Below are 27,516 nucleotides of genomic sequence, written 5' to 3'. Positions count from 1 at the left end.
CTTGCCATGGTTCTGTTTCATTAACTTAAAATGCATTCAGGGGGATTCATTGTGCAGTCAGTTGGAGTGGTAAGGTCCAGGGGACAGAATACAATGCAGCCTTCTATTGAAAAAACAAAATCAGTATTTATGACACCTGTGTATTCATAATTGAAGTAATTCTCCCTCCAAATGCTTTCTTCTAAGATCAAGCACATCCTCATAGCTAATATTCAATTCCTTACCTAATTAAAAGGTCTCCTGCAGTAAAAGGCTGTAGGCTCTTTAGGCAGAAATCTACTTGTTAAACTGCTGTTAACCATTATGGTTTGCGAAATAAAATCCTAACACAGCTATAAAGATGACAAATAGAGAAGGTCAAGTTATAATTGTGTACTGCTACATACTGGTGATAAAAATTAAGTCATTTAATCAACTTCCTATGGATCAACTTAAGTCAGGTTGAAGACCTGAAATTACATCTAGAAAGTCATTTAAGATTTCAGTGAGGATCAGGGAGAACAGACTATCTTATGTATTTTGACTACATAACCTTCACACTGAGTCCCTCATCACCTTATAGCACAAATAGCCTAAAATTGGCCCATACCTGCTGTCACATCTCAGTGGGAATGTACTGCTGACATCTTAATACTAGCAAGTGATCGGCAGGAAAGTTAAATAATTTAAAGTTATCATTAAAAATAACAGATTACAGAAAAACAAGAGGAAATAAAAATAGATCTTTCCTTTTAAGACAAATACATCACAATTAAAAGAACCGAAGTGTATCTGTTTTAATGTTTAATGTTAAAAACGTTTTATACACTTAAGGATAAGGAATTTAACTCAAGTCAATATCAATACAGCCACATTGCTTGAAGTTAATTTCTTAGTTTAAGACTGTTTCCAATTCATCAGTGGCTGTATAACTGGGGGAAATATACTCAAGCACAGCAAAATAGCCCTAAGCCAAAGATATACATGCTTTTTCCACTAATAAGAAATGAACCGACATCATGTTACCAATCAGAGTATTTATTGCTTAGACTACAAAACAATAGCTCTGACCTGAGTTTAAGGAATGGTATGTACAAGTCTGTATACACAAAAATGGAAAGCTACTTCACATCAACCTTCGTTCTTCCAAAGAAAAAATATCCCACAAACTTGCGCTTTAAAGATACATATTTCTGCATATCTTTCTAGAGAAGCAAAAATGTCTAAACACAATTGTTCCAGCAGAGTGATTTTGACAAACTTACTGCTTATGGTCTTTCTCTCTCACCCCTAGACTATCCTTGCTAACAATTAACAACTCAACAGAGCAGTGGAGCAGGTTGCCCAGAAAGGTTGTGGAGTCTCCTTCTCTGGAGATCTTCAAAACCCATTTGGATTCAATCCTGTCTACCATGCTCTAGGTGACCCTGCTTGAGCAGGGAGGTTGGACTAGATGATCTCCAGAGGTCCCTTCCAACCTCAACCATTCTCCGATTCTGTGAATTAATTGAGCTAAACAGCCTTCTGATTTGACTAGTTATTTGTTAAACAATTCAGCAGTAGTCTACCAATATGGTCTATGCAGAAACCAGGATATTATGAGATAAACTACAGAAAAAGAAAATTTGAAAGCAAGGAAGGCCAACTTACACCCTACTCTTGCTTTTACTTATGCTTAATGTAAAGAAGGAAATGAATATTGTAAATGTAGGCATATGTAGTCTGTACACAACCTATTTACACAAGTAATGCTAGAGCAAGTTCAAGTAATTTGCAGTTATCTTGTGTTACACTCAAGCCCATCCCTGTGTAGTGCCACTAAGAAAGTTTGCGAGATCACTACTGAACTGATCCTGTTCTTTTTGTCTTTCAAACAAAATTTTAAAACTTTATTAATTTTCAAATCCAATTCCTCACACTCCCCACAGTAACTTCTGTCCCATGCCCTAACAAAAATCTAGGCTGTTCCAGAGTAAGAGATGGCTACACAGAAATTGTAAAACGTGTATCTTTATGTAACACACACTCAAGGCTGATTTTCAGCCATCTTAACTGACCAAAAATAGAAGCAGTTCATTAGAAATCAATCCTTGTTTTCAAAGTAAAGTCTCTTCAGATAATGTAACTCAGAGACCAGAGTAAGAACATACCCAGGATTCTACTTACAGTGCAAAAAATAAATTACATGAACTTGTGTGAGTAAAGATCCTTCTCCCTAAAGGAGAAGGATCACAGAGCTCACATCTACTGCCTAAAAAAACCCCAAAAAACTTTGGCTTATAACCCTTGCAAAACATTTATCCAAAAAATTAATACTGGACACTGCAGCTTCTGAACTGTTAAACACACATTTAGGTTTACTGTAATAGAAACCAATTAAAGAACTTTCACATCAAATAGATAAATAAGCTGATTCTCTTCTGCTACATTAAAAATATTATATATATTCAACTCTGAAGGTAATTATTAAACTAAGACCACCTGTGCATTTAAACTTGTTGGTTATTATTTTTAAAGTGAGCATTTGTGATGAGCACATCTCAGTTACTAAGTTATTAATGAAGCCTGTACCACCTTTGGCACCAGTAATCACTCATGAAACTTAATAGAATACTTGACTGATGATCTCCTAGACTACTTATCAGCCACCTCAGCTCAAACAATTCTTCAATCTTTAACAGTATGTCATAACATAAGTCCTTAAACTGCAATTAGATGAACCAAATCTGGCGGATACTGCTAATGCAAGTCAAGCAGTATTGCTCCCAAGTGACAATGAGCTGCTTAATCACAATACGAACTTCTACCATATGCACGTACCATTATACAAAAATGTAAGAAGTTACTCTTTATTTGGCTTAACTATTTAAACTGAGATGCAGCTTAATGTTTACAGATATGAGAAGGGCCAAAAAAAAAAAAAATCTTTCTTTCCTAACTTCTGTGACTTATTTTGCTACACTTTGAAAAATCCCCTCCAAAAAGCTTTAAGTGGACAATTCTAGTGACAGGAGTTTGTGAGTTTGTCTAGTGGTTCTGTAAGTTCCTGCATCAGTGTAACTGAAGAGGAGAAATTTCTGTTGTTTTTACCCTATTCGTTCCATTGAGAAGTAAAGACATTTAAACTGTCAGAATAAAAGTAAGTTGACTGTAGTGTTTGGAGACACTCACTCCTCAGCCCAGATAGCAGCAGACATGGTGAATTCATCTAGATGCAATCTAAAAGTAATTGAGATACACTCTGACAGTACAGTCAAAGCTGAAACAAGTGAGTAATAAAGCCAGCCATTTTATCAAACCTGCTCATTGGGAAGCAAACGTAAAAGAAAAACTTACTTACAGCCAGTCTTCTATCCAAGTCCCTTTAAGCTGAATAATTAGAAGAGATATCAAGGCAAATACGGGGAAAAAAAACAAACAGGAAGGATAAAAAATTTCTTCTTCTACAATAAAAATACATGAAATTTAATATTCTTCAGTAGAGAAGTTCCTGATACTGGTTCTACAATATTGACTTCTGCTCTCAGAGAAGAGTACTTTGATTGCAACTTCAAAAATTACAGACACTGGAGAGAATGTCAACATCAATGACCCCCTCATTTGTTCCTGCTGCACCAAAATAATGTCTACATTAAAAAAAAATCAAAAATCCACTTACCAAGTGCACTTATAGCATCCTCAAAAAGATTTGATCGAGATGTATCACCTGTTGCACTGTAAGATGAAGACAAGTGCAATGGTAATCACAAAACTTTGGAAAACTTCCTGTTTTTCAAAACAGAAGCAGCAGCTGTAACTCTAAGTGGCACCTTTTTGTTTTTGAAGAATAAACCCTTCCAAAGACCTCTTTCTCTTGGACTTAAAATGAGACTAGATTTTATAAATGTACAATGCTATCTTTTTTAGGACTCAAAGGTCAAAGGCCCCATCCCATATTTTGGCCACTGCCCATCTGTTCAGAGATTGCCATCTGCTTGCTTGAATGCTTTAAATAGTGGGAGAACAAGCTGGATTTTGAAAAGCACACAAACTGCTTCCCCAAACTCTATGATGCAACTCAGACTAATGTCAGTAAGGATCTAAGATGATCATGGTCAAGCACTTTAAAACCTCAGCGTTGTACCGTCCCAGTAAGGTAAACTACTAAAGTATGCAAATATTCCCTTTCAAATTATCATAGCTGTTAGGTTATGAGATTAAAGACCCACCTCTATAAACACAGTAGCACAGAGGCACAACAGCAGGCAGAAGAACCCCAATAACCTAACCAGAGCAAGCAGAGTCCCTGCCCAAGCTCCTCCTGAGCCTGTCAGAGGATGTCCATGGGCCAGGGATGATATTTCCCTCCCCACCCTGACAGGTCAATGGGAAAGCCTCCCTGGTTGCCCTACACACTTGAGAGTTACTGCCTTCAAGGCTATGGGATTCATCACCAGATACCAGGAAAAGCCTTTGGGAATTGTGAAAGATTCATTATGGGATGTCTAGGAGAAGGACCAAAGGCAGGTAAAAGGTGGGCGGTGGGGTTGGGGGAGGGATCAATAGGAACTAGGGATGGAAAGCAAGGAAAACAGAAGTGTAAACAGGACGGAAGGGGTCAGTCATGTGTAAACTGGTGGCTGCTCCATACATTTGTCCAGCCATGCCATGTGCCTCTTCACCACAGTCAGTCCTGCCTTCTTGTTAACCACACATTTCTAAATACATTCCTGGGTGACAGGGTTCTCTCATCTGTGTGTATGGAGGTCTAAGTGCCAGCACCTACAGAATGGACCAGGAGTCATAGCAGCCAGCAACTACATAGACTGGACTGTGTGGAGGTCTAAGTGCCAACAACTGGAGAAGGGGCCCTGGGTCACATACTTGTGGGGCCCATATTCCATGTGTATACATATCTTCCACTAGCAGACTTTCACCCTCATCAGACAAAGAGAGGAAGTAGACAGGACTGCTGGTGTTGTTTGTATTTCCGTGAGTGTTGCATCTTCTCTCTGTGTGGGGCTAGCCACGTACATGTGTATGTACTCAGAGCGCTTGTGTGTCCATGTGTGCCTCTACACATGCTCAGCCTCAACACCACAAGGATCTGGGTTCATGGAGCTGCAGCAGCCTCGCATTTACTGGGTTACCAGAGCTGCCAACTCCTAACAATGGCAAATGAAAAAACAGATTAATCAGAATCAACTTGTGGAAGAGGCTGTTATAAACCACCTTGACCAGGTGTGTGTAGAGATGCACTCTTCATGTGAGAAAAAAGATCTGTTCTAGCAAGAATATTTTGCTAGTACTTATTACTGGTAAGATTTACCACAGCTGAAAAAGAGCAAAAATGAAACAGGACATCAGCTTCCCTGTACAAGGCCAGATAAATCCTTACTCGCCTCTGAAGCAGTTATCGCTTAATTTCTCAGGCAAATCAAAAATAAGCAGTACTCATTAAAGTTTGCACTGAAGTGCAGGCTCTGCACTTTAAATTACAACCTTTGTTTCCTTATATACACATCAAATCAACATTTCATGGTATTTAAATACAACCACTCAAAAATTAATGTCGTATGCAACAGTATTCACATAAATAACACAAATAATTACAAACTGATGTTTAAAAACAAAAGAAGATCTGATGCTATGTAGCACATTGCAGGCCATTTAATTACAGCCAAAAAAAATTTTATCCCATGCCATATTTAAGCAACTTTAAGTGAGCAACAAAAAGCAAAATACAATCAGTGATGCAACTTCAAATTTGCACTTGATTTTCTTGATTGAGAACTGAGGTTAAAAGCTACCCCAACTCTCACAGATACTTACAGATGAGCCAAAGGAATGTTCATAATGAATAAACTCATAGCTTTAAATCATTAGATGATTAAAAGCAATACCTTATCTTACATTTTGGTTAAAAAAAATGATTCCGTAAAAACTCACCAACAGCATGCACATTATACGTTTTTTTCATTTTATAAAAATATTTTTTTTGAAATTAATTTCTTTCTACTGAGAGATTTTTACTGCAGTAAAGAACTTCTTAGTATGATTCACATCTAACTATTATAATTCAAAACACAATCAGAGGTCTATAAAGGGGGCAGGACACACTCATTTGAAGCCTGGGAAGGCTTCACAAACATGATTCACCATGCAGGTGAATGCCCTCAGTTTAAAAGAAAATGCGGATCACAGTAACTCTGAAATACCTGAAGAGAATATAACAAGTCTTGTATCACTTAACACTTCACTCCATAGATTTAGTTCTAAAACCACTCTTCCCAGAGGAAGAGGTGCAGGGTGAGATGTGAGCAAACTATCTTCAGTAATATTATACTTGAGCCAGAGACTGATATTACATAAGTCAGAAGAAAAGCTATGTAAAATAGAAAAAACGACTGGACTCACACTGTAATGCTAAAGTCAAATTAAAACCAAAACTAGAAACAACACAAAGTGACAGAGAATCCACTTTAGGTAGCTCACTCATACCTGTCAGTTGATGATGGGCTGACAGCAGCTGGTGCTTCAGATGTTTTTTCTGCTGGCTTCTCTTCCTTAGGAGTACTTACAGATGCAGGATCACAAGCAGCTGCAGGTGGTACTGGAGTGGTAGGGACAACAGCTGGCACAGGGGCAGCAGCAGGTGCTGGTGCTGGGACTGGCGAGGGAACAGCAGTTGTAGAGCCAGTAGTGGTTGCAGCATTTGATTGCTGCGTTGCTGCTGTTGCCTGTGTTGGTACAGCTGCTGCTTTGGGCTATAAGAGGACAGAAGAATTCAGATAATGCACAAAGCTTCTATAGCAACACTTTCTATAGTCAATACATTGCATATGTTAAGAACATTTATGTTTGACGCTGTGGCCTCAATATCAAGCACAACAAAAATATTCAAAATATAATCTAAATCTGTAATGCCTATTATGTTTAAAGTTTCAAGTACTAATTTAGACACCTAAGCATTCACACTATCTGATTAAAGTGCAATCTGGAAAGAAAATCTAAACATTTATAGAATGAAACACATTAAATTTAGAGAATAACCTTGTGTTTTATAAAAGCACCTTCTTTCAGATGAAATTGAAATAATCATCAAAAGATATCTGACAAGTGTAACAAGCATAAAGTTTTCACACTATTCAAATTCAAAAAAAGATAAAGGAAGAAATCGTATTTTGTTATGAATGTGATTTTCTGGAAAATGAAATACTAAAATTAAGTCTAAAAATCTGAAACTTAACCTTCAACAAGTTTTACTTATGCAGTCTTTACACATAAAGCACTATGTAACTAGCATTAGACATACTTAAGTTTTGTATAGAAAACCAAATTTCAAGGAGAATCAAGGACTATCGAATCAACAGTAAAAAAAATTAGGTTTGCTAATATAAGCATGTAATTTTATCTTCATGAAACAAGAATTCTGCCTGGCTATAGTAATAAAGCCATTATACAGAAATTGTGCTCTTCAGAATGTGTATAACAACTGCTTAAGGTATGTAATTAGGTATTTGAAAACTCTATCAGTGTGGTCCCCTGTCTACACATATCCTTACAGCTGAGTCCCTTCTCGGCCTGAGCAACAAAAATAGCTACTTTCGCAAAATATAACTAATTATTCAAGGTGAATCACTTTCAGATAATAGTTTGCTCAAATTAGAAAAATATACTTCCTTCCTTTGTCTGAAAGGAAAGAGGTTGAGAATGGAGAATGAGCAGTTTCTAGCACGACAGTCACAACAGAAGATTAAGAAGCATATACAGAAAGACTCAAACATGTATATTGATTTGAATATCAGGAAAGGTTAGTGGATTTGCTTCTTTGACAGGGGCATGTCTTATACAGAAAAAGAGTCAAGAAAAGGAAAAGTTAGCTTAAGGACTTAGTATGCACAGGAATAAATGCATCGCAGAAGCCTGACTTCAACTCAAGCAACGCCCCAGTTTCTTCATTTCACGCACAGGTCCATAACACTGAAGAACTAACTAACTCCTATACACAGGCCAGGTACTGCAGTTAGCAAGTTTTCAAGTGATCTGCATTTTTTTATGCTCAAATCACGCTCTGAAGTCCCATCTGTACCTGTGTGCTTCTACCGATAAATGCCAGTTCTGCTGAGTTCTGAGCTCTGGTTTGCCTGGAGGATTTCGTTAGCAGTTACATTCAAACACAGAATGTAATGAGCCAACACCAGACAAAAGCGAAGGGCAACTGAACTACAGGTTCCCTTTGTCAGGAAGGTGACCCATAATTCCAAAGTTAACCTTGCATCTCCAGACGGAGACAAAGTCAGACTTCTAGAGGCTACTCGTATCTGAAGGACCTGCGATGCCTACAAGGTGAATGGCTTGAGACCCTGGAAGCAATCTGGCAACAGGAGAAGAGGAGAGGCGAACAAGTATCACAGTCATTCTCTTTAATAAGCCACAGTTATTAAAAACTCACAGGTTTTCTGATTTGCACATTCGTCTTCCTCTACTGGTTTAAGTCACTGAATTTGACACAAGCAACTGGGGCACTAGTTTTGAAAAGCAACAGGGCAAGACCGGAGAAAGATCCTTACAGAAGATTTAATAACAAACTATCTAAGTTCTCTTGTTTCTTTCAAAAATTCCCTGGAAGAATATATCACAGAGGACTCTAAGTCAAAAACAGAAGAAACAGTAAGATTTAATAACAAACTATCTAAGTTCTCTTGTTTCTTTCAAAAATTCCCTGGAAGAATATATCACAGAGGACTCTAAGTCAAAAACAGAAGAAACAGTAAAATCAAGGTCAGCCACTGTCAATCATTTTCTCCAGTACTAACACTCAGCATAGACCCGAAAAAATATTGAACTCAGGGAAACTGGAATTTCAGCTCTATTCCCATCAGTATTTTCCTGCTGACCAAAACGTTCAGATAACCAGTTTCAACTGGTTTAAAGTATATGCATATACAATAACTCATCACAATGAGAAAAAAAAGCAAAATGCAAATTTCTTTTCAAAAATAAGTACCACTCACTTTTGTCACCATAACCACCACGAAGTTCTTCTCATCTATTTTGTATTCTTTAAGAGCTGTATCATCATTAAGGATTTTACCTAGCAAATTAAACAGATGCAAATTAATAAAAGGTCATTTACTAGATCATAAGACGATCCTGGGATTCATTCATGTAAAGTTCCAAAATACATAAAAACAAGTTTTATGCATGCATACGAATAGTAATAATCCTAGGAAATGTATTTTTGTCATTAAACATTGACAGTAGAGTTCCAAGTGACTGTCTTTCTATGACATCCCTAGTACTAAATGCTTGAAGGCAATTTCTTATACCCACTAGAATACTTGATACCTTTCCATAAGTGTTGAATGCGTTTCAGATCATTTAAAACAAAAGTATCAAATCTAGGGAAAGACTTGCTGGACCTTTAAAACAGATTCAAGATGTAGAGGAAAAGTTTTAGGACACAGTAGGCTAAACTAAATAATTTATGCCTGCTTATATGCTCCAGACATAAGGAAATTCTTGCCTGCTTCATATTTCTTTGTTCTCTTCTGTTAGCCCTTCAAATTTAGTAAATGATCTGGAGTTCCCTGCAACAGCATAAATATACCTGCAGGAGACCAACTTATGACTTTGCAGTTTTAGTAATTTAAATTTAACTAATGGCTAAAGCATTAGGAAAAGCCAGAACTGTTTCATGCACAGCTATCTTGGCAGAAGGATGAAAGAGAATGATTAGACAGAACCAGAAACCTTTGTTTGCTTTATTACCACCTGTAATTCTCATTAAGCAGGTATAGTATTGTAACAAAGTATATTTGCCTAATTTATACAAGAATTTAAAAAGATACTAAACATTGGCTTTATAAACATACACACACACACAATGAGCTGGCTTACAGGCATTACCAAAAATCTGAGAGTTAAGTCTGTTTTTCAGGTAGTTTTACAACACCTATCTACTACTAAAGAATTTTCAGAAAATAGTTTATAATTTTAACAGCATTTTCTGAAGGTGTACCCAGGATCACTTCCCCATTTCAAGATTAAAATACACATTCTCATAATCATTCTCAGCAGTAGTGAAATACACTATTTAAATGCAATAAGAACGACAGATCTTCATCCATCCTGACTGCAAGGAAATAAAGCTATGTACACACCATGGCATGCAGAACAAAATGAGATGGCACTGACTCCTCATCAGTTCTACTGTGTCCTTGCAGGTCAAGTACCCAAAAATGTATTACGTGTACTGCAGCAGCAGTAATACCTAATTGTAGTGTATGGTACAGCATCCAATTCAGAATCTACGTAGACTTACACATACCAATCTGTTTTATAAACACTTTAAGGAAGGAGCTTGTACAATGCACATACACTGACATCCTATTTCCTTGGGACACACCACTCTCAGGCTTCCTAGGTACTACATTAATACTAATGACAATACAACTGATCCTCATCACTGCTGGTCAGTGTAACTTTTTTTGCTTAATAAACTTTTTTAGTAACAAATTGTATACTTATAATCAGTCTGACTTGGGATATCACACTCAGTGCCACTAAAATACTAAAATTCTCAACCTTTTTCTAATTAAAGTAAAAATGTCATCAATATGTTCTTGCTATATCTCTTCTCCAAATAAACAAATAAATAAATAAAATACACCTTTGAGGAGCACCTTGAGCATGACAGTGTTACGGAAACATAAGAGAACCATTACTAAGACTAAACTTTTATACTAAATCTTATTTTCTACATTTTTTATGTGCTTGTATGGGTTATACAATGCTAAACAAATTCTGGCTTTTGAAAATACAGAAAGTAAACTTCAGTCACACTATATAATCCCCTCCAATTCTTAATTTTTTTAGTCACAAAAACATTAAGATTAAAAGTGTCATGCAATACACATCACAAAACCTTTGGCTTGCATATAATTCTTCTTTATACAACAGACTTTTACCCTCATGGTCTTGATATTCACTGCCTTCACTCAAGTGTAAGGGGCAAAACATTTGCTGGAGATATAAAATTTGTAAAGAAGCATAATTCTGAGGAGTTCCTACAAACAAGGAGAGATTTCTGACCTCCGGTGTCATGATTAGCTCATTAGAAGTGGAAAAATAATACTGTTTACAAAGTGGCATACTAAAAAAGTAAAGATCAAAACTGCTTTCAAGTGTGGCTTGAGAGGAAAAAGCATTAGGGTTTAAATAAATAAATAAATAAATAAAGTAGTAGATTCCATCCCAGTCTTAGGACAGAGTCTTTTAAACCCAGAAACAAAGCAGGATGTGTGTATTCATGCCAGAATGGACCAGTCAGGTCGAAGATCAAATGAAATAATTTTGTATCTTTATAATTCATCTGATACAGCTTGTTTTACACCTGTACATAGTACATTTTTCTAATCTCAGACCTTAGAAGTATGACAAGTAGTTTTGTCTAGCAAGAGTTTGGACGGAAGGGTTTATTTTTGGTCAGTAGATAAAGACTAGCAGAGCAAATCCAAATGAAACTGATTTTAATTCTGAGGCATATAGATGAATGCTCTGGATAAACACAAGACAAAAACAAAAGATAAGAATTGACCAAAAACATGAAATGTGATCTTTTCAAATCTTAATTTCTTGTAACAATGGCTACTCCTATTTCACCTTCTATACACCACCCACAAATACATCTAGAGGCAGATCACGTTATCAGAAGAAAGAGAAATATGATATTTATTAAAACTGGAAAAACTGATTCAGAAATAAGAGCCCTTCTTGTCAGTAAGATTTTTCATTTGTTTGCATTTTAGAGAAGGCTTAACATTTAAATCAATGTCACAGAAAAACGGGAAAAATATTGTAGATTCAGACACAGTATCTTGAAAACATCATTACCTGCATAGATTAGTTTTTGGCCAGCTACTGGAAAGGCATCTTTCCCCCTTTCAGATTCAATCTTCTCCTTCAGTGCCCTCACCTAAAGCACAGAAATGCTCTTGTTAATTTAAAAAGAAAAAGCATTTTCATAATACAAATCTAATTAAGTAGACTTTGTTCTTTTTTTTTTTTTTTTTTTTTTTTTTTAGCACATTTCATTCACATCCTGGTTATGCAGGGAACATCAGCTTGCCAAAGATGTCATTCTAGCAACTTCCTACAGCAATTTTTTCTCTCCGCAAATAATCTCTCTTCTGCTTTATCTAATTAGATTACTAATTTCTTCACGATAATTGTTAAATACAAGTTTACAAGACAGTGAATAGTAGAGAAATTTGAGCAGAATAGGTCTGTCAACCCATTTCCCTACCACTCCTCCTTTGGATTATCTGAAATAATACTTTCCAGTGTTAAATGGTAAGTATTTACTATGTATCAAAAAAGTTAACATTTCAGCCTGAGTAAAATCTGTCATCCACTTGCCATATCCCAGTATTTTTCCTGTCTTCACTTTATTTCTCTCTAACTGATGCTAAAACCTTTCTGTTGAGTACCTTTGCTCTTTTTCTTTGTCGTTTCCTTCTTCCTCTCCCTGTTCCTTTCAGATTTTAATTTCCTGGTTTATCAGTTTCTTTAACACTCACCTTTTCAAAGTCTGGAACTTTGAAAACTGATGGGCCAAACTGTCACATTCATGAAGCAGTTTTATCTTTTCAGCAGTAACATGAAAGAGAATCATTCTGCCAGACTTCATTACTTGTCAAAGGAGGCCTGCAGAAGCAAACCCCTTCTCTAGGCTTACACCTGACTTAGGTGATTAGACAACTAACCAGGACCTAGCAGGACTACAGGTGATTTAACCACTGAAATGATTCAGAATACAAGATACATTGTCTATGGGACAAGACTGAAATAAGAAACCAATCTTTCTTTTTCCTTTCTTTCCCTAATAGCTGGAGAAAGAAAGCTGTTGATATTCTTATTCTTATTGGGAATATCTCTGGGATAACATGCCTAAAGCCCAAGTACCAGCCTGCAGCTGACCAGTTGCAATTCTGCAGCGAAACTAACAGTAGTTCACAACGCTCCTACAGTCTTCAGTAGCAGCAAAGTTTTAACTTAATACTAACAGCATGTCAATAGCATCACCACTCTCATGCACTTACTTTAAAACAAGCAGCTCTATCTCTTGATATACACTTGTTTAAAAGCTCCAGAAGAATCCTTTCTTTAAAAACTGGAAATCTAAATTGTAGTTCCTCCCCAATCAGTATTTAAAACTGTCATTCACATCATTGCAAAGTCTGCTTAGACCACTAATATATGATCAAGCAATTTTTGTGAATTTTAAAGAACTGGATACACCAAGCACCTACAGGAAATAGCCTGTGCCCACCCAGGTAAATTAACCTCAGAATCGGTCACGGTTAAAATCTGTCATGTTTTCAAATCCCTATCCTGTATTTAACACACAGCCTATTCGCGCACATACACGCTTGTACTGATCACTCAATGCTGATGTTTCAAAGCTTCTCCTTCTATTCACACCGTCCCTAACATCTGCTACAGATATGTAACAAGTGCTGCAATGCAATCAGTACATATAATCTGTTTTGATGGAAAGGAAAGAACTAAGACTTGTTTCAAGTTCACTGCACTCAGTCAAGCTATTCTGTTCAGATGTCTATTGGCCTTTGTTTTTTTTCATGTTTTAGTGTCTGAGTTTTATTCTAGGCTACACTTTTTCCTACAAGGAACATAAAACAAAACTAGCTCTGACAAATAAAAAAGTTCTAACTTAAACTACAATATTTAGCTGTTAAGACAGACTAAACATAAGCATTAACTACTATGCAATAATTCAGTTTTTGTCAAGAATTTCAGGTATCTATTGTAGTAAAATATTGGTAATAAAATTCCAATTTTTAGCCTTTGTTATCTACCTCGAGTAGTGTTTCCTCATACCATGTTGTCACTGAAGCACTGCAAGTGATCTTGCACAGCCTTTCTCCAAAATATTTTGTATTAGTCCATGACAGACAGTGGAGACACTCTTCCATCCTTACTGTAGGCAGTCATTCTGGATGTCATCTCCAGACATATGGAGGAAAAGAAGGTGATCAGGAGTAGCCAGCATGGATTCACCAAGGGGAAATCCTGCTTAACCAATCTGATAGCCTTCTATGATGGAATGACTGGCTGGGGAGATGAGGGGAGAGCAAGGCTCTCCCTTGACTTCAGCAAGGCTTTTGACACTGTCTCCCATAACATCCTCCTACACAAGCTCAGGAAGTGTGGGTTAGATGAGTGGACAGGGAGGTGGATTGAGAACTGGCTGAAAGGCAGAGCTCAGAGGGTTGTCATCAGTGGTGTGGAGTCTAGTTGGAGGCCTGTGGCTAGTAGTGTCCCCCAGGGCTCTGTACTGGGTCCCATCCTGTTCAACTTCTTCATCAATGACCTGGATGAGGGGACAGAGCGCCTCCTCAGCAAGTTTGCTGATGATCCCAAGCTGGGAGGAGTGGCTGACACACCTTAGGGCTGTGCTGTCATACAGAGAGACCTGGACAGGCTGGAGAGCTGGGCAGAGAGGAACATCCTGAGGTTCAACAAGGGCAAGGGCAGAGTCCTGCACCTAGGGAGAAATAACCCTAGGCTCCAGGACAAGCTGGGGGCTGACCTGCTGGAGAGCAGCTCTGCAGAGAAGGACCTGGGAGTGCTGGTGGACTATGAGCCAGCAATGTGCCCTTGTGGCCAGGAAGGCCAGTGGTCTCCTGGGGTGCATTACAAAGAGTGTTGCCAGCAGGTCGAGGGAGGTGATCCTGCCCCTCCACGCAGCCCTGGGGAGGCCTCATCTCAAGTCCTGTGTCCAGTTCTGGGCTCCCCAGGACAAGAGACATGGAGCTACTGCAGAGAGTCCAGCGTAGGGCTACGAAGATGATCAGAGGGCTGGAGCATCTGCCCTATGAGGAACGGCTGTGAGAGCTGGGCCTCTTCAGCCTGGGGAAGAGAAGCCTGAGGGGGGATCTGATCAATGTGTACAAGTACCTGAAGGGAGGGTGTCAAGGGGATGGGGACAAACTCTTTTCAGTGGTCCCATGTGACAGGACAAGAGGTAACGGGCAGAAATTGAAGCACAGGAAGTTCCGCCTGACCATGAGGGGGAATTTCTTCACTGTGGGAGTGACGGAGCACTGGCACAGGTTGCCCAGAGAGGTTGTGGAGTCTCCTTCTGTGGAGATCTTCAAGGCCCGCCTGCACACAACCCTGTCTAACATGCTCTAGGTGACCCCGCTGAGCAGGGAGGTTGGACTAGATGGTCTCCAGAGGTCCCTTCCAACCTTACTCATTCTATGATTCTACAATGATTCTACTGTAGTTCTCTCCAGGTAAAGACAAACCACAGTTTATACTCAGAGACCAGAAGAACTAAGAAAAACACAATAGCTATGAGGATAGTTGAGTATCAGGCAGCATTCTGATATGCCTTATTGGAGCTCATACTGCAGTTCTAGCATATTTGGTACCGCTGCACTGAAAGGTGGCATCAGCTCAAACTTCAGGAGTCTCTGTCTAAGTCTGCAAACACCGTGGCATTTTCACACTGTCCAGATGGGGAGACTGAAGGATGAATGGAGCTGAAGCAGTCATCCACTTGATTTTCCAGTTCTTTAACAGGACCAGGTACGAGACCAAGCAAATACCTATTGGTTTGCTATTGTCAGTACACTGCAAAAGCTGCAACCAGCACCAACTGAGGTGACATCTGTAGCAGTTTATTATTTTCTGTTCTTCTGAAAGGTCAGGCAGCTGAAATACTAAAGGAATGCCTTTACGTTTTTACAGCAGTAATGCCAAATACTCACTAGTGTCCCTGCAGGTCCTAACAGTTTTCCTTAACAAGTCAACACCCAAGATGCAAGGGGCACCAGGGCCTGTTACAACTTCAGGGATTTCCAGTTTCCTTTAGTAAGAGCAAGACTAGCTTTTACTACACACCGCTTCTGCTGGCTCATATCAAGGAGCTAGTGCTCTCCTACATAAGCTATTAACACACTGCCTGAGTACTACATGTACTTCCCACTAGACCTCTACCCCTTAACACCCACCTTCAGGTTCCACAACACAATATACAAGCAATTTAACTAGGTACTGTAGGCTGTCTTGGCCTCACAGATATTCATCAGAAAGTGCTAAAGCTGTACAATTCTATTTTCACAGTCCAAAAACCTCCTTTGGATCCCACTGCTAACACCATTTTTACTAACATTGTGATTTAAGCCAGGACAGACACAAACATTAATTACTACATTATAATTAGATCCATGCAGAGGAGTCTGGATGTTTATCATCTCTCTGAAAGGGTGATTAATGATGCAAAGAACACTACAAAGTCATGGAAAAGCAGCTATCGCTACTTCCCCTTCTCCTTGCTGACAAGAACAGCAGTGCCAGCAGGGTGCTGAGCGCAATGTTTTTGGCCTCACAACCTTGGTCCCAGACATCCCTAAAAATCCTCCACAGCCAGGTGCCAAGGGCAGAGTCGTGTTGTCCCCTGCATCAGGTAGGTTGGGGTTGGGTGAGGTTTATTACAGTGAGAGCATCTTGCAGACCATTTGATCTTTACCAGCTGGCAGACTGCTCCAAGCTGTTGCTCACTGATCAGTGTAGTGAGTCACTGAGCAACTGTAACTTTAGTTCTGCTGATTCTACCAATTGTGTGCTTTTCATCACATCTGCCTGTGATTTATTTAACAGAAATTACATCCCTAACAACTACACAGCAACACACTGAAGGTGAATCTGTGGGACTCTAACTACTTGAGTAGTGTCAGCTTTGGTAGGCCAGGATGCTAAACAAACTCTTTGACTTGAATGGCAAAGAACATGCAGGGCAGTAATAAAGTTAAAATCCTAAAGAATTCTACAAAATCATATAAGCTAACAGAGCACTGAATACAGCACCAAACTACATACTGTCCACCAAAGAATTGATATAATCTTCATCTAGAACAAACCAATGCAGCCAATCACAACTGGCTTCTTTTAAGAATTTTTTAAAAAACATGGAAATGCTAAAGAAACAAGATCACAGTTTTCAAGACTGGTCGCCTACATTATCAGAACTTGCCATATACAGCAGTGAATTTAAGAATAGATGATAACTTCAGATAAACTATTTCCATTCTCAGACACACTTCTCCAGCTTACAAATGGTTTACACATATCTAAATAAAACTTAAATTTAAAATAGTTCAAATCATCTACAATAGCTTGCTAACTAACTACATAAACACATATTGTTATTTGCAAAAGCAAAGATGATTAACTTTACCCTCTCTTTTAAACACTTTCATGATGGTCTAAAGCCAAACTGATGCCATTTGAAGACATTTAATGTGTTCTTCTGACTGACAGTAATTTCATACATCATGAGTTCCAAATTATAAATTAAGCAATTCTGTAACGTAGCTCAATTTGTTCCAATAAAACTGGAAGTATATAAAATATTCAAGTAACTTCCATAAGATACATTCCTAACATATTTAACTGTTTTATATAGAAAAGCAATTTATATAAGGGAATTTCCAACCTATCTCAAATGGGTTCTAAACAATCCTGCCCATTCACAGCAGCAAATAAAAAATAAGTTTAAGCTTTAATGGCTTAATTCCTATAGCTTGAATCTACAAAAGAGCTAACTCTGCTACAGATGTATACATTCTGCTACTACAGGCAGAAGTTCAAAAAATGCAGGCTAAAATCAGCTTTTGTTCTTTCAGCTTTCACACTGCCTAACCCGAGACCACACACATTTCACCTGCAGAGGATGTTCTAAATTTTAGAATAAAAAAGTATTTGGTAACATGATACACCAAATTTACCAATAATCCGTTAGTGGTAGATAAATTTCTTTTGGCAGTTCTAGCTGGAGTGCCTGAAGACTTAATATCCACTAATGAGAATACAACCACGTCCTTAACTTAACCAGCAAAAAAAAAAAAAATACCAATACTTAAAAATACTTAATTCACGTGCCTGACAAGGCAGACACTGGTTCAAAGCACTTTTAGATTTAAACTGCAAAAGCTCCATTTTTCAAGGAAAGAGAAGAACCCTCACTGCTCTTTGGAACAGCAACACCTTCCAGCTAGCAGCATGACGAGCTGCTGGATACAGCAGTATCTTAAAATTTGCCTCTACCAAATTAGATCTCCCAAGTATCTACAAGATCTTTTGGACATTGGTAAAACCATCAGTTCAGGTTTATTAAGAGAGAAGCAAGTCCAACCAGCTGATCTGAAGATTTTGGAAAGCAGTTTACCTACACACTATCACCCTCTGCATCTATAATATTATAAAATACTTTTCCTAATAAAAAATTAAATAAAAATGCATAAACCAAACCTTCAGGCTACCAAGCTTAACTCCACCTAACCTGAGTTTAAAATACATTTGAGTCCTAAGAGTCACATTTTTCTTTCATTCTAATAAATACAGAGCAGAATAAAGAGAACATGTATTATAGGACAACACCTTTAAGAATGAGCATCAACTCACCTGTAAACTCTAAAGACTCAGAAAGAGAACACACATTACAACAGCCAATTTACAAAACAAGCTCGTAGATAATCTTGCACCCTCTATAAAATAAGACCCACAACTCTCCCTGCTATTCAGAGAATACACTAAGTACAATCTGCTCACGAAAAAGATGCCATGCAATATGGTGTGCAATACATCTAGGCATATCTGACCTGATTGGTAACTAAACATGCACTTCCTCACAGTTAAGTATATTAAGCAAACTCCCTCCCTTCCCTCTCATGCATTAATTTCCACTTATAAAATATGCTAAAACAGGAAAGAAAAAGAAAGAAAGAAAGAAAAAGAAAAGAGGTAACGTTCATACAAAAGTCACATTTCTTGATTCCTAATAAAATAAGCAGGAAACAGTATAATTTCATCAGTTTTCAGTTGTGCAACACAGTCAAGATAAATCTCTCAATTTCTTAAGATCCATATATAAAATGGATACAGAACCGAAGTGGATCCCTTTTGGCATCAAGTCATGTACCCTCCCTGCACCCCATAATCTTTATTACATGTGGAATCTGATCCAGCTTCCTGTAACAACTAGTAAGATTTTCTGTTATCCCCTCTCCTACCATAAAGCTGCTTCTGATGTTAGAAGCTTTTTTACAATGCCTAGTCTAAATTAGTTCACAGACTGTTAACATTCATTTGTTCCTATGCAAGTGCTGTATTTTAAGCATGAACAGCCTTTCTCCCTTCCGTGGTACTTATCACTGTAAACATTTATACAGCACTACTAAATTCTCCTCTCAGCTTGTGAGCGAAGTTTGCCAGGCCCCTTTAGTTTCTTTTCAGGCAGTAGTCTCAGTATCATTCTAATACCTCTTTCTTCCACTTGCTCTAGTGGAAAACCATTCATGCTGGAGGTAGGGGGCCAACATTCTTGGACTAAAGTAGCATCCTAATTCTGGAAATTCTAGGATTGAAGAAGTACAAGGATTCATCTTTTAGTGAATCCAAGCAGTGAAGCAATGTTGCTCATTTGACAGACACTTCCAAAAGACGGCCTCCTAATCAAGATACCCAAGTCAAATCTTAAACTTTGTATTCTTAATTTCATCATGTTTCTATTGCTTTGGTACTCAAAATCATAAAATTCTTATCAAATTATTAATAAAAACACTTAAAAAGACTGATCCTAAGACTAGCATTTAAAGACCTTCACTATTAACCCATCTACACTTCAACTGTTTTATTTGAGTAAGTAATTCCCAATGGAGTGTTTAAATCCATGTTACAGCTATTCTAACAATCCCCAACCCTTTTATAATAAACTATCAGGTTTTTCTCAGCATTTGGGGGATGGAGGAACAAAGTCATCCTTCAAGTAGAGTTTTCAGTTCAAAGCATGAAAGCTTCCAGTTCAAAGGGGTTTGCTCTCCTCCCCTTCCCTCAGTGAGGGCATGTAGAGGGTAAGAGACTACTCTAAATACTTTTGTTTAGAATTTACATTTAACATTCCAGAGTTTTCACTCCCACTGCTCTTAAAAACATGCTTCCCATATATTATACTACTATGTTGATACTGCTCAAAATCAGTGCAGTTATATCAGACGATAGGCCAACTAGGGAAGAAAACTAGACTACTGTAACAGGAACTACTATCCTTAATCCAATTCAATGATTAGCAACACTGTAATGGCATATATTTTGCAAATTACTGAAGTGTTCAGAGCATCAGATACTAGTTGTCTCATATAAGTAAGTGTTTTATAGTAGTTTTGTTGATAAGAACATACTTGGTTCTAGCCACATCTACAAATAATAAAAGCAGGGTTTTTTGGAACAAATCTACATATATAATAATGCCTTACATTACTTTCCTAAATGGAACACATGACTTTTAACCGGGAAACCACCTTCACAGATGAATTAACAGATTATTGTCCTCCTTCAAGTCCCAAAGGCATAACAGATACAGCAGCGAAGAACCACCATAGAAGAGGAGAAGTCTTATGAGTCCAGCCAGGTTTACTAGCTTTGCTAGTGGTCAAAATAGCCAAAGCTAACACTCCAAGGAAAAAGGCATTTAAAGGAATTATCTTCATATTTAAAAATGGATATCACAGACAGTAGAAGGCATTCAAGAACTTCTGTATTTGCAGCCCATATTTACTATGCTGAAGTTTGTACACAAAGACAGAAGCAGCATGGCCTAGTAAGTAGTCTAGAATTTCCAATGTGCAAATCTAAATTTAGCTTTGACATTGACTCCTGAACAATCACTTCTGCCTTTCTAATTTTCCCTCTAGAACTAAGCTCATCTACATAAGTGAAGCTTATTAGTGGAGTAATTGCTATTATGTATTGTTCAGAGATTAACAAGGAACTTCCTATCTCACAGTTGAATATCCCACTCTTCCAAATTGATCTAAACACTGCTTCTTTAAACATGGGAACACTAAGTCAGTTTTCTAAAGCTAAACAGTGACTGAAAGGGCTGCATATAAGAGATTTCTAGTAATATGTAAACAGATAAATAGGTTTCAATATAAAGTAGACCTTTACATAGCAGAAAAAAAAATATAGTTGTCTGTGCATTTGAAGTACAGTAGATATGGCTTCCGATACTCTTAGTACTCTCTGAGCCCACAATGGTTTGTCTTAAGGGGAAAGCTTATACTCTGAGTGGTGACTCTTGCATGTTAATGTTTATTAACTTAACTGAAACCTTGCAGTCCTTTGAACAGATAGATTTTAAGTGCAAGGCTATTCCTCATAAATGCTTCAAAGAGAGGGCAAAAGCAGTATCATGGTTTCAAACACAAGCAGAATTGACAAGACATTTTAAGTCATTATAAAAAGATACTTTCCAAAACTATTTTTCTAAGACTGAGTACCTACAAACAGGCTTATTTAGGTATGTTGAAACAGTCTTTGTTTAGGGTGCCAGATTACAAACTAGTTAGAAGAGGTTTGATGCCCCGACATTAAAGCGACAAGGAGGGAGGATACACATTTCAGCCCCATTTCTCTTGGTTTCCTTGACTCTACCATGCCTCAGATCCAAACAGAAGGAGTAACAGAGAAAGTCACAGAGTCAGTTAGTCTTTGTACTATTTTATATCGCTCTCCTAGCCAATATGCCTATAGTAGCCACAAGCCTCTTCCTCTCCTTTCCATGGTTACTTGACACTACCTGCAGAGCATGCAAAACGCAGGCAAGCCTGAAAGGGCTCCTGGCTGGCCCTTTTGGGGGTCTAGATGAGACTGGCTACACTTCTCCACATCCTGCATGGTAAAAAGTGATTTGACTCCACTCAAGCTGAGTATGCTGCCTGAAACAGTGACCAAAGAAGCAAAGTTTCTTAGTGGGAAAAGACATTGACAACCACATCCTGCAGTTCTGTAAATTTACACAGCCTTAGGAATTTTATTTAAAATAAGTATTTTGCCATGTTTCAGAAATACTATGAAAATATATTCCAAAGACTGGATGGTAAATTATGTTCTCTATACAGCAACAAAACTCTGGAACACATCATGGTCACCTGGTCATACTATTATTTAATTTACACACACCTTTATCCCTCTCTACACCCCCGAAATTCCTGAAGGAACATCTTCTGACATGTTCTGTCATCCATACAAGGGATAGATATCTTTAATTACCAATTACACCTACAAAATAGAGTTGAAGGCACAATTACGTATATAACAATCTGTTAGCACAAATAACCCTGTATATTTAGCCTCTCAGTTTATTGGCCACCTTCTGAACTATGCCCCAGGAAAGTTCAGATTGTTGAGAAATACAGTATGCAATATTGATGAATTATTAAAGCACATGAAAGGTACATTTTTTTTCTTGATGATAACTAAAATGAGTAAGAACATTACAAAACAAAGTAGTTATAAGCTTATGGTCATAGAGCTACTGTATCTGAAAAAATGGTTAACATGTAAAAACATGCAAAATCACACTCTAATAGGAATCAAATTAGTTGTATTCATAGTTTATGTTTAACCTCGCCTTCATTAAGTTTTATGGAATATGTATCATCCTCCCAAAAGTTCTTTGGGAGTTAATATTACAACACCCAGTTGAAATTAAGGGAAATATTCCTGAAGATGTGAAAGCCTAGATCTCTTCAGCCAAGAAGTAAAACAACTTCTCTGACTTGAAAATTCCAAAACTAACCATGAGGCAGAGAGAAGGGGGAGGGAAAGAGTGAGACGGAGAGAGCGAGTGAGAGACTAGCTACAGAAGGAAAGCCTTAGTAAGATAAATGTGAATAATCAGAAAATATAACTTACAAATTCTAGTCTGTAAAAAGTGTAACAAACAATAAAAAAAATACAATGACTCTTTTATTCCAACAGTCTCCAAAGCTACCATTTTTGCTGAGTCATCTATCAAGTCTCAAGCAGCAAGTACAAGCCCTGCAAATTCACAGCTTTGCTGAGTCTGCACGTTCATACGCTCAAACAAAATGCCAGCAGATAAAAAGGCAACATGACAATCTCCTAGAACGAGAGCAAGACACCTAGTGTAAAACAAAAGAGATGCAGAAAGAAAAATATCAGGACTTAAGGACATATCTCTAGCCTAGAAGCATATTTCTGGATTTAGAACAGGATCATGAGGGCACTTCTTCTCCAACTAACCACTGTGAATACAAACTCTAAGGGAAATACAAAAATAATCCTCTTATCAGAAACTGCTGTTGCATTAACCAATACTTATGCCCATGCAAGGTGGCAGGCAGCAGGCATTTGTTTGCATTTTCTTGTAAGTTAAAAACCTCCTAAGGTCAGACATTTTTGAACACAGCAATATTCTCTGGCTACTGCAGAACTGTTTGAAAAGTTAATTCTTCTCACAAATATAGGAAAGCAAAACTAAAATATTATTTTTATACCAGTTATGTACTATTACAAAAAAAGATTATCACTTTCTTACAAATTATATCTAATACTCCTTGCAATCTATTAAGTTGTAAGTAGAACTAACCTTTATGCTTCAGTCAATGCTATTAGATCATCAGATGTGCTGCTAACAGAAGCCCAAAGTTCACCTAGACTGCCTTAAGAAACATGAACTACCAATTAGCAAATTTTACAACAATCCATCACTTGTTTCCGTATACCTCTCCTTGCCCCAGACAGAACAGGAATAGATGAAAAGTATGCATTAAAAAACAAACAAACAAACAAACAAAACCCCAGCTTTTCCACACTCATCTTCCTTTTTTTAAAAAAAAATGGATGTTTATCTCTCGAAACATAGAATAACTACAAAGATACAAAACCAACTAAACTTTTGTGTGGGTTCACAGACAGTACTGTAGCCACTCAAGATAATAATTTCAGTTTAGTCTTACTTAATTCTAGAATCCATTACTGCAAATAAAAGGTTCTCCAAAGAAAATTAAAGCAACTTGCTTCTTTATCACAAAACTCTCCCATATTAAAGAGCATCTCCCTGGTATGTACTGTTTTCTTGTTGCTACACAACCAAGACTTTTAAACCCCCTACATGTCAAAAAATAGACATTCTTTGCTAGTTTCTTTCCAAAAGTCTCCTTCAGAGCTGTGTCCTTTTTTTCCTAAAGCATACCTATTTTAGCTGGAGAACCCAAACATATGCCACTCCTCACTTTTTCTTTATTGTATCTTGCTTCGTTTTCTATCTGTTTTTCCTGGAACCCATTTCCCAGATATTTTGTACAGCCTTCTTTAGTATCTAGTCCAAAATCCTCAACTTAAAAAACATAAGCCTTCAGTACAAGAGGAATATTATGTGCATATCCAAAAACCCCAGCACACACATTTAACAATAAACTTACGTATGTTAAGAATACACTGGAACATATAGAAGCCCCAACTTCCACAACAAAGCTTCCTGTTGACCCTTAAACAAGCAGGCATTTCCCCAGAAGGTTTAAACACTGTAACAGAACACCGAAATGCGAAATCCACATTGAAATGTGAAAACTACATGAAGCGGAAACAGTCAAAGGATCACTGACATCCTGAATATTCCTTGCATTTCTCCCCTTTGGGAACATCAGGGTATTTAGGTTAACAGTACAGGGAAACTGAAAAAGAAATAGAATATACTTATTTAAGGCTGGTATTTCACTTTATAAGAACATCTGTGGGAATCAGAACTTTTTAAGAAGTGTATTTCATGGCTACATAGTGATAACTGCAACACAAGTACCAAACTTAGAAGCCTACAATATCACCACTCAAAAACAGATGCAGCTACACAGGTCTGCAGTTTCAGACAGCGCTTATTATTTGTTTAATAAATTTATTCTTTCATAGTGAGGCAATAAATAAGAGGGCAAATTGAGAATACCAGAATTGCTACAACTGGTAAATTCACCTTTTCTACAGAGCAGAAAGAGCAAAACATCAACTCCTATACACTCCAGAATTTTTTTCACAAAACTTAACAAAACCAACCGCACTTGAAAGGAAAAAAAAAAAAAATCTCTGATAATGAATCTTGCTCCTCAATGAGTGGGGCCTCAGGCCATCTCAGCTCCTTTCTGTTCAGCCAAAATATACTAATCTTCACCTACCACTTTTTCAAACACAGACTTCATGCTTCAAGTCTAACACTTATTCAGCAAAAATGTCCAGCTGGCTAATATTTTAAAACACAACTAAATATAAACTGAAATCACATTACTATTAAAACATGTTCTGAATTATAAAATTCAATCATCTGATAAAGTAGGAAAAAAACTGTTCATGTAAGAGCTGTAACAAAATTTATGTCTGCTTTATGACAATGAAGTGTGTGGCTTCATATTCTCACTGCAAAGTACATTTAAATCTTTTCCTTAAAGCTTATGACAAGCTTTAGTAACAGGCATGAACTGCTGTTAAACACCACTTTGCACTGTAACATTAAGTCTGTTTAAATTCAATTTATACTAAGAATGAGGAGAAATTGCTAGAAACAGAGGCCAATTTTAGAGCAACAAGTTTCCTGGGCCTATCGCAACTGGATCATTTTTGGCCTTGTCACAGTACAGGGCAGAGCTCCAAGTAAACAAGCCTACCTCCAGCAGTGAAACACACAGGCACAGCGCAAGGGCTCGAAGGAAAGGGCGTCCAGAGCAACACCCCCCCCATCCCCAAAACAGAGCATTTTGGTTCAGGACGTCGGAAATCAATCAGTGTTTTTTTCAAAATCGTGCTGACTAGGAGCATCCAAGCAGAGCTGTGAAGGACGTACGTTAATGAGGTACGTTTCAAGGAATTTGCTAGTTTAAATAAGATATTTAAAAAAAAAGACTCAGAAATGGGGGGGTCTGGAGGTTTTCGCCCCCTCTTTTTTTTCCTTTTTTTTTTTCTTCTGGCCATGTCGCACTCGGTTCTACTTTCAACCCTCCCTACGAGAACTTTGTCCTGGATTTTCCGGCCCCTCAGGAAACCCGCCGCCCGCGCCGCCGCCGCGCCGAGGCCGAGGCCGGGCCGCGCGCTGCCCCACGGCAGCCACCGCGCTCGCTCGCAGAGGCCCGGGCCCTCCCGTCCCGTCCCGTCCCGTCCCGTCCCGTCCCGTCCAGTCCCGCCACCGCAGCCGCCCGCCCGCCCGCCGCGCCGAGGCCCCGCCGCCCCCTGGGGCCCGGCAGGGCCGAGCGGGGCGGCCCCGGCAAGGGCCAACGCCGCCGCCGCGGGCCCGCACCGTCTCCGCGGGGTCGATGTCGATGCGGAAGGTCTGCTGCTGCAGCGTCTTCAGCGTGATCTGCATGGCGCCGGCGGGCCGCCCGCCCGCCCGCGGCGCTCGCTACCGCCGCCGCCGCCGCCGCCGCCGCGCGTCCCCAGGCCGGAGGGGAGCGGCGCGGCGCAGGCGGCGCGGGGGCGGGGCGCGGGGCGGGCGGGGGGGCGGGGCGAGGTTGGGGGCGGGGCGGGGGCGCCGCGCTTGCGCGGGGGAGGCGGCGGGCGCGCGGGGAGGCGGCGCGCGGCGGGCGGTGACGGCGCGCGCTGGCTGCGGGGGCGGGAAAGCCGTTGGGGCCGTTGGGGCCGTTGCGGCCGCGGCCCCTGGGCGTGCTGGGAGTCGAGGCCGCCCGCTCGGCACGGCTGGTGGCGGGGGCCGAGGTCGCCCGGTGTCTGGCTGCCGTGGCCTGCGCTGTGGGAAGGCTGAGCCGCTCGGGGAGTGAGCTCGTTTTCTGAAAGCGCCCCAGGGAGGGGGTTGCTCTGTTACCTGGATACGTTTGCCTCGTGGCGTCTCACCGTGCCTGTAAGAGAGTAGGCCGGTTCACCGGCTCATTTAGCAAGCTGAGACCTCAGCTGACACCTGAGGAAAGCAGCTTATTTGTCGCAGCAGCAAATACAGCATGATGGAAGACTTTTCTCCAAGAAATAGATAACTTACTAGGGGTAACTTACTGTTTCCCCTATCATGACCTTTTTACAGAGTGAGTGTCATTTTAAGAGATGCTTAAATTAAAACACAGGTAAAATCGGGGGAAATTTTAGGATGCACAGAGTGCAGAAGTCAACACCAGTGCTCTGCAGTAATCATTCCAAGTTCTATAACTAACGTAAGTTGTTAACACAAGGTGCTTTTTCCAAAGCCTGCAGCAGCCTTCCAGTGTTAGTGTTTCACCATAACTGGGCCAATGTCTTCAGATTAAGAGCATAAGCAGCATTCTTGCTCAGAATGGAGGCTTTGGGGTCCAATGCACAGGACAATGTCACTACATGGAGCAGAATTCTGTTTCAGTAGTTACTGCTTGCCTTTGATGAATTACTAACCTGTGGTTCTTCCTATATTCTTTAGGCAGTGAAAGCATATCCGTGCAACAAAGGACATCTAATGTAAAGTTGCACCTCTGTTCCTTTGCAGCATTAGCAATGCTGGTGACGGAGAGAGCTACTCCAGCTCCTTATAACGTCTTCCACTGATAGGTGTGAAACCTTATAGGGCATTTTCTTCGTAACCAAGGCTATCTCTTCCTGACAAAAGTAAGCACAAACTCAGGCTAACTTAATCTTGTAATGTAATTAAAACTCAAATTCATTAGTTTTCTTAGATTGCCTTACAAAGTTCTATTCAGGCAC

The 27,516-nt window shown here is 39.1% G+C and overlaps 1 protein-coding gene across 2 annotated transcripts in view; it reads right to left on the bottom strand.

Moving 5' to 3' along the window:
• RAD23B (RAD23 homolog B, nucleotide excision repair protein) overlaps positions 1-26,255 on the bottom strand; it is a 36,895-nt gene extending 10,640 nt beyond the window's left edge. Inside the window, exons 1-5 of one of the 2 annotated variants that reach the window (XM_062599171.1) lie at positions 26,138-26,255; positions 11,857-11,938; positions 8,976-9,055; positions 6,460-6,725; positions 3,638-3,693 (exon numbers count right to left, since the gene is read on the bottom strand). In XM_062599171.1, coding sequence (XP_062455155.1) covers positions 3,638-3,693; positions 6,460-6,725; positions 8,976-9,055; positions 11,857-11,938; positions 26,138-26,203 — 550 coding nt within the window. In that variant the 5' untranslated portion in view covers positions 26,204-26,255. Of the gene's footprint in view, positions 1-3,637; positions 3,694-6,459; positions 6,726-8,975; positions 9,056-11,856; positions 11,939-13,841; positions 13,974-26,137 lie in introns of those variants that run through there. The other variant, XM_062599170.1, reaches the window with a different exon arrangement.
• Between the last annotated feature and the right edge of the window lie 1,261 nt (positions 26,256-27,516).

Source organism: Rhea pennata, chromosome Z (genome assembly GCF_028389875.1).
Source record: "Rhea pennata isolate bPtePen1 chromosome Z, bPtePen1.pri, whole genome shotgun sequence".
Lineage (NCBI taxonomy): Eukaryota > Metazoa > Chordata > Aves > Rheiformes > Rheidae > Rhea > Rhea pennata.
Note: the sequence above shows the minus strand (reverse complement) of the source record. Positions and strands in the feature narration are given on the sequence as shown.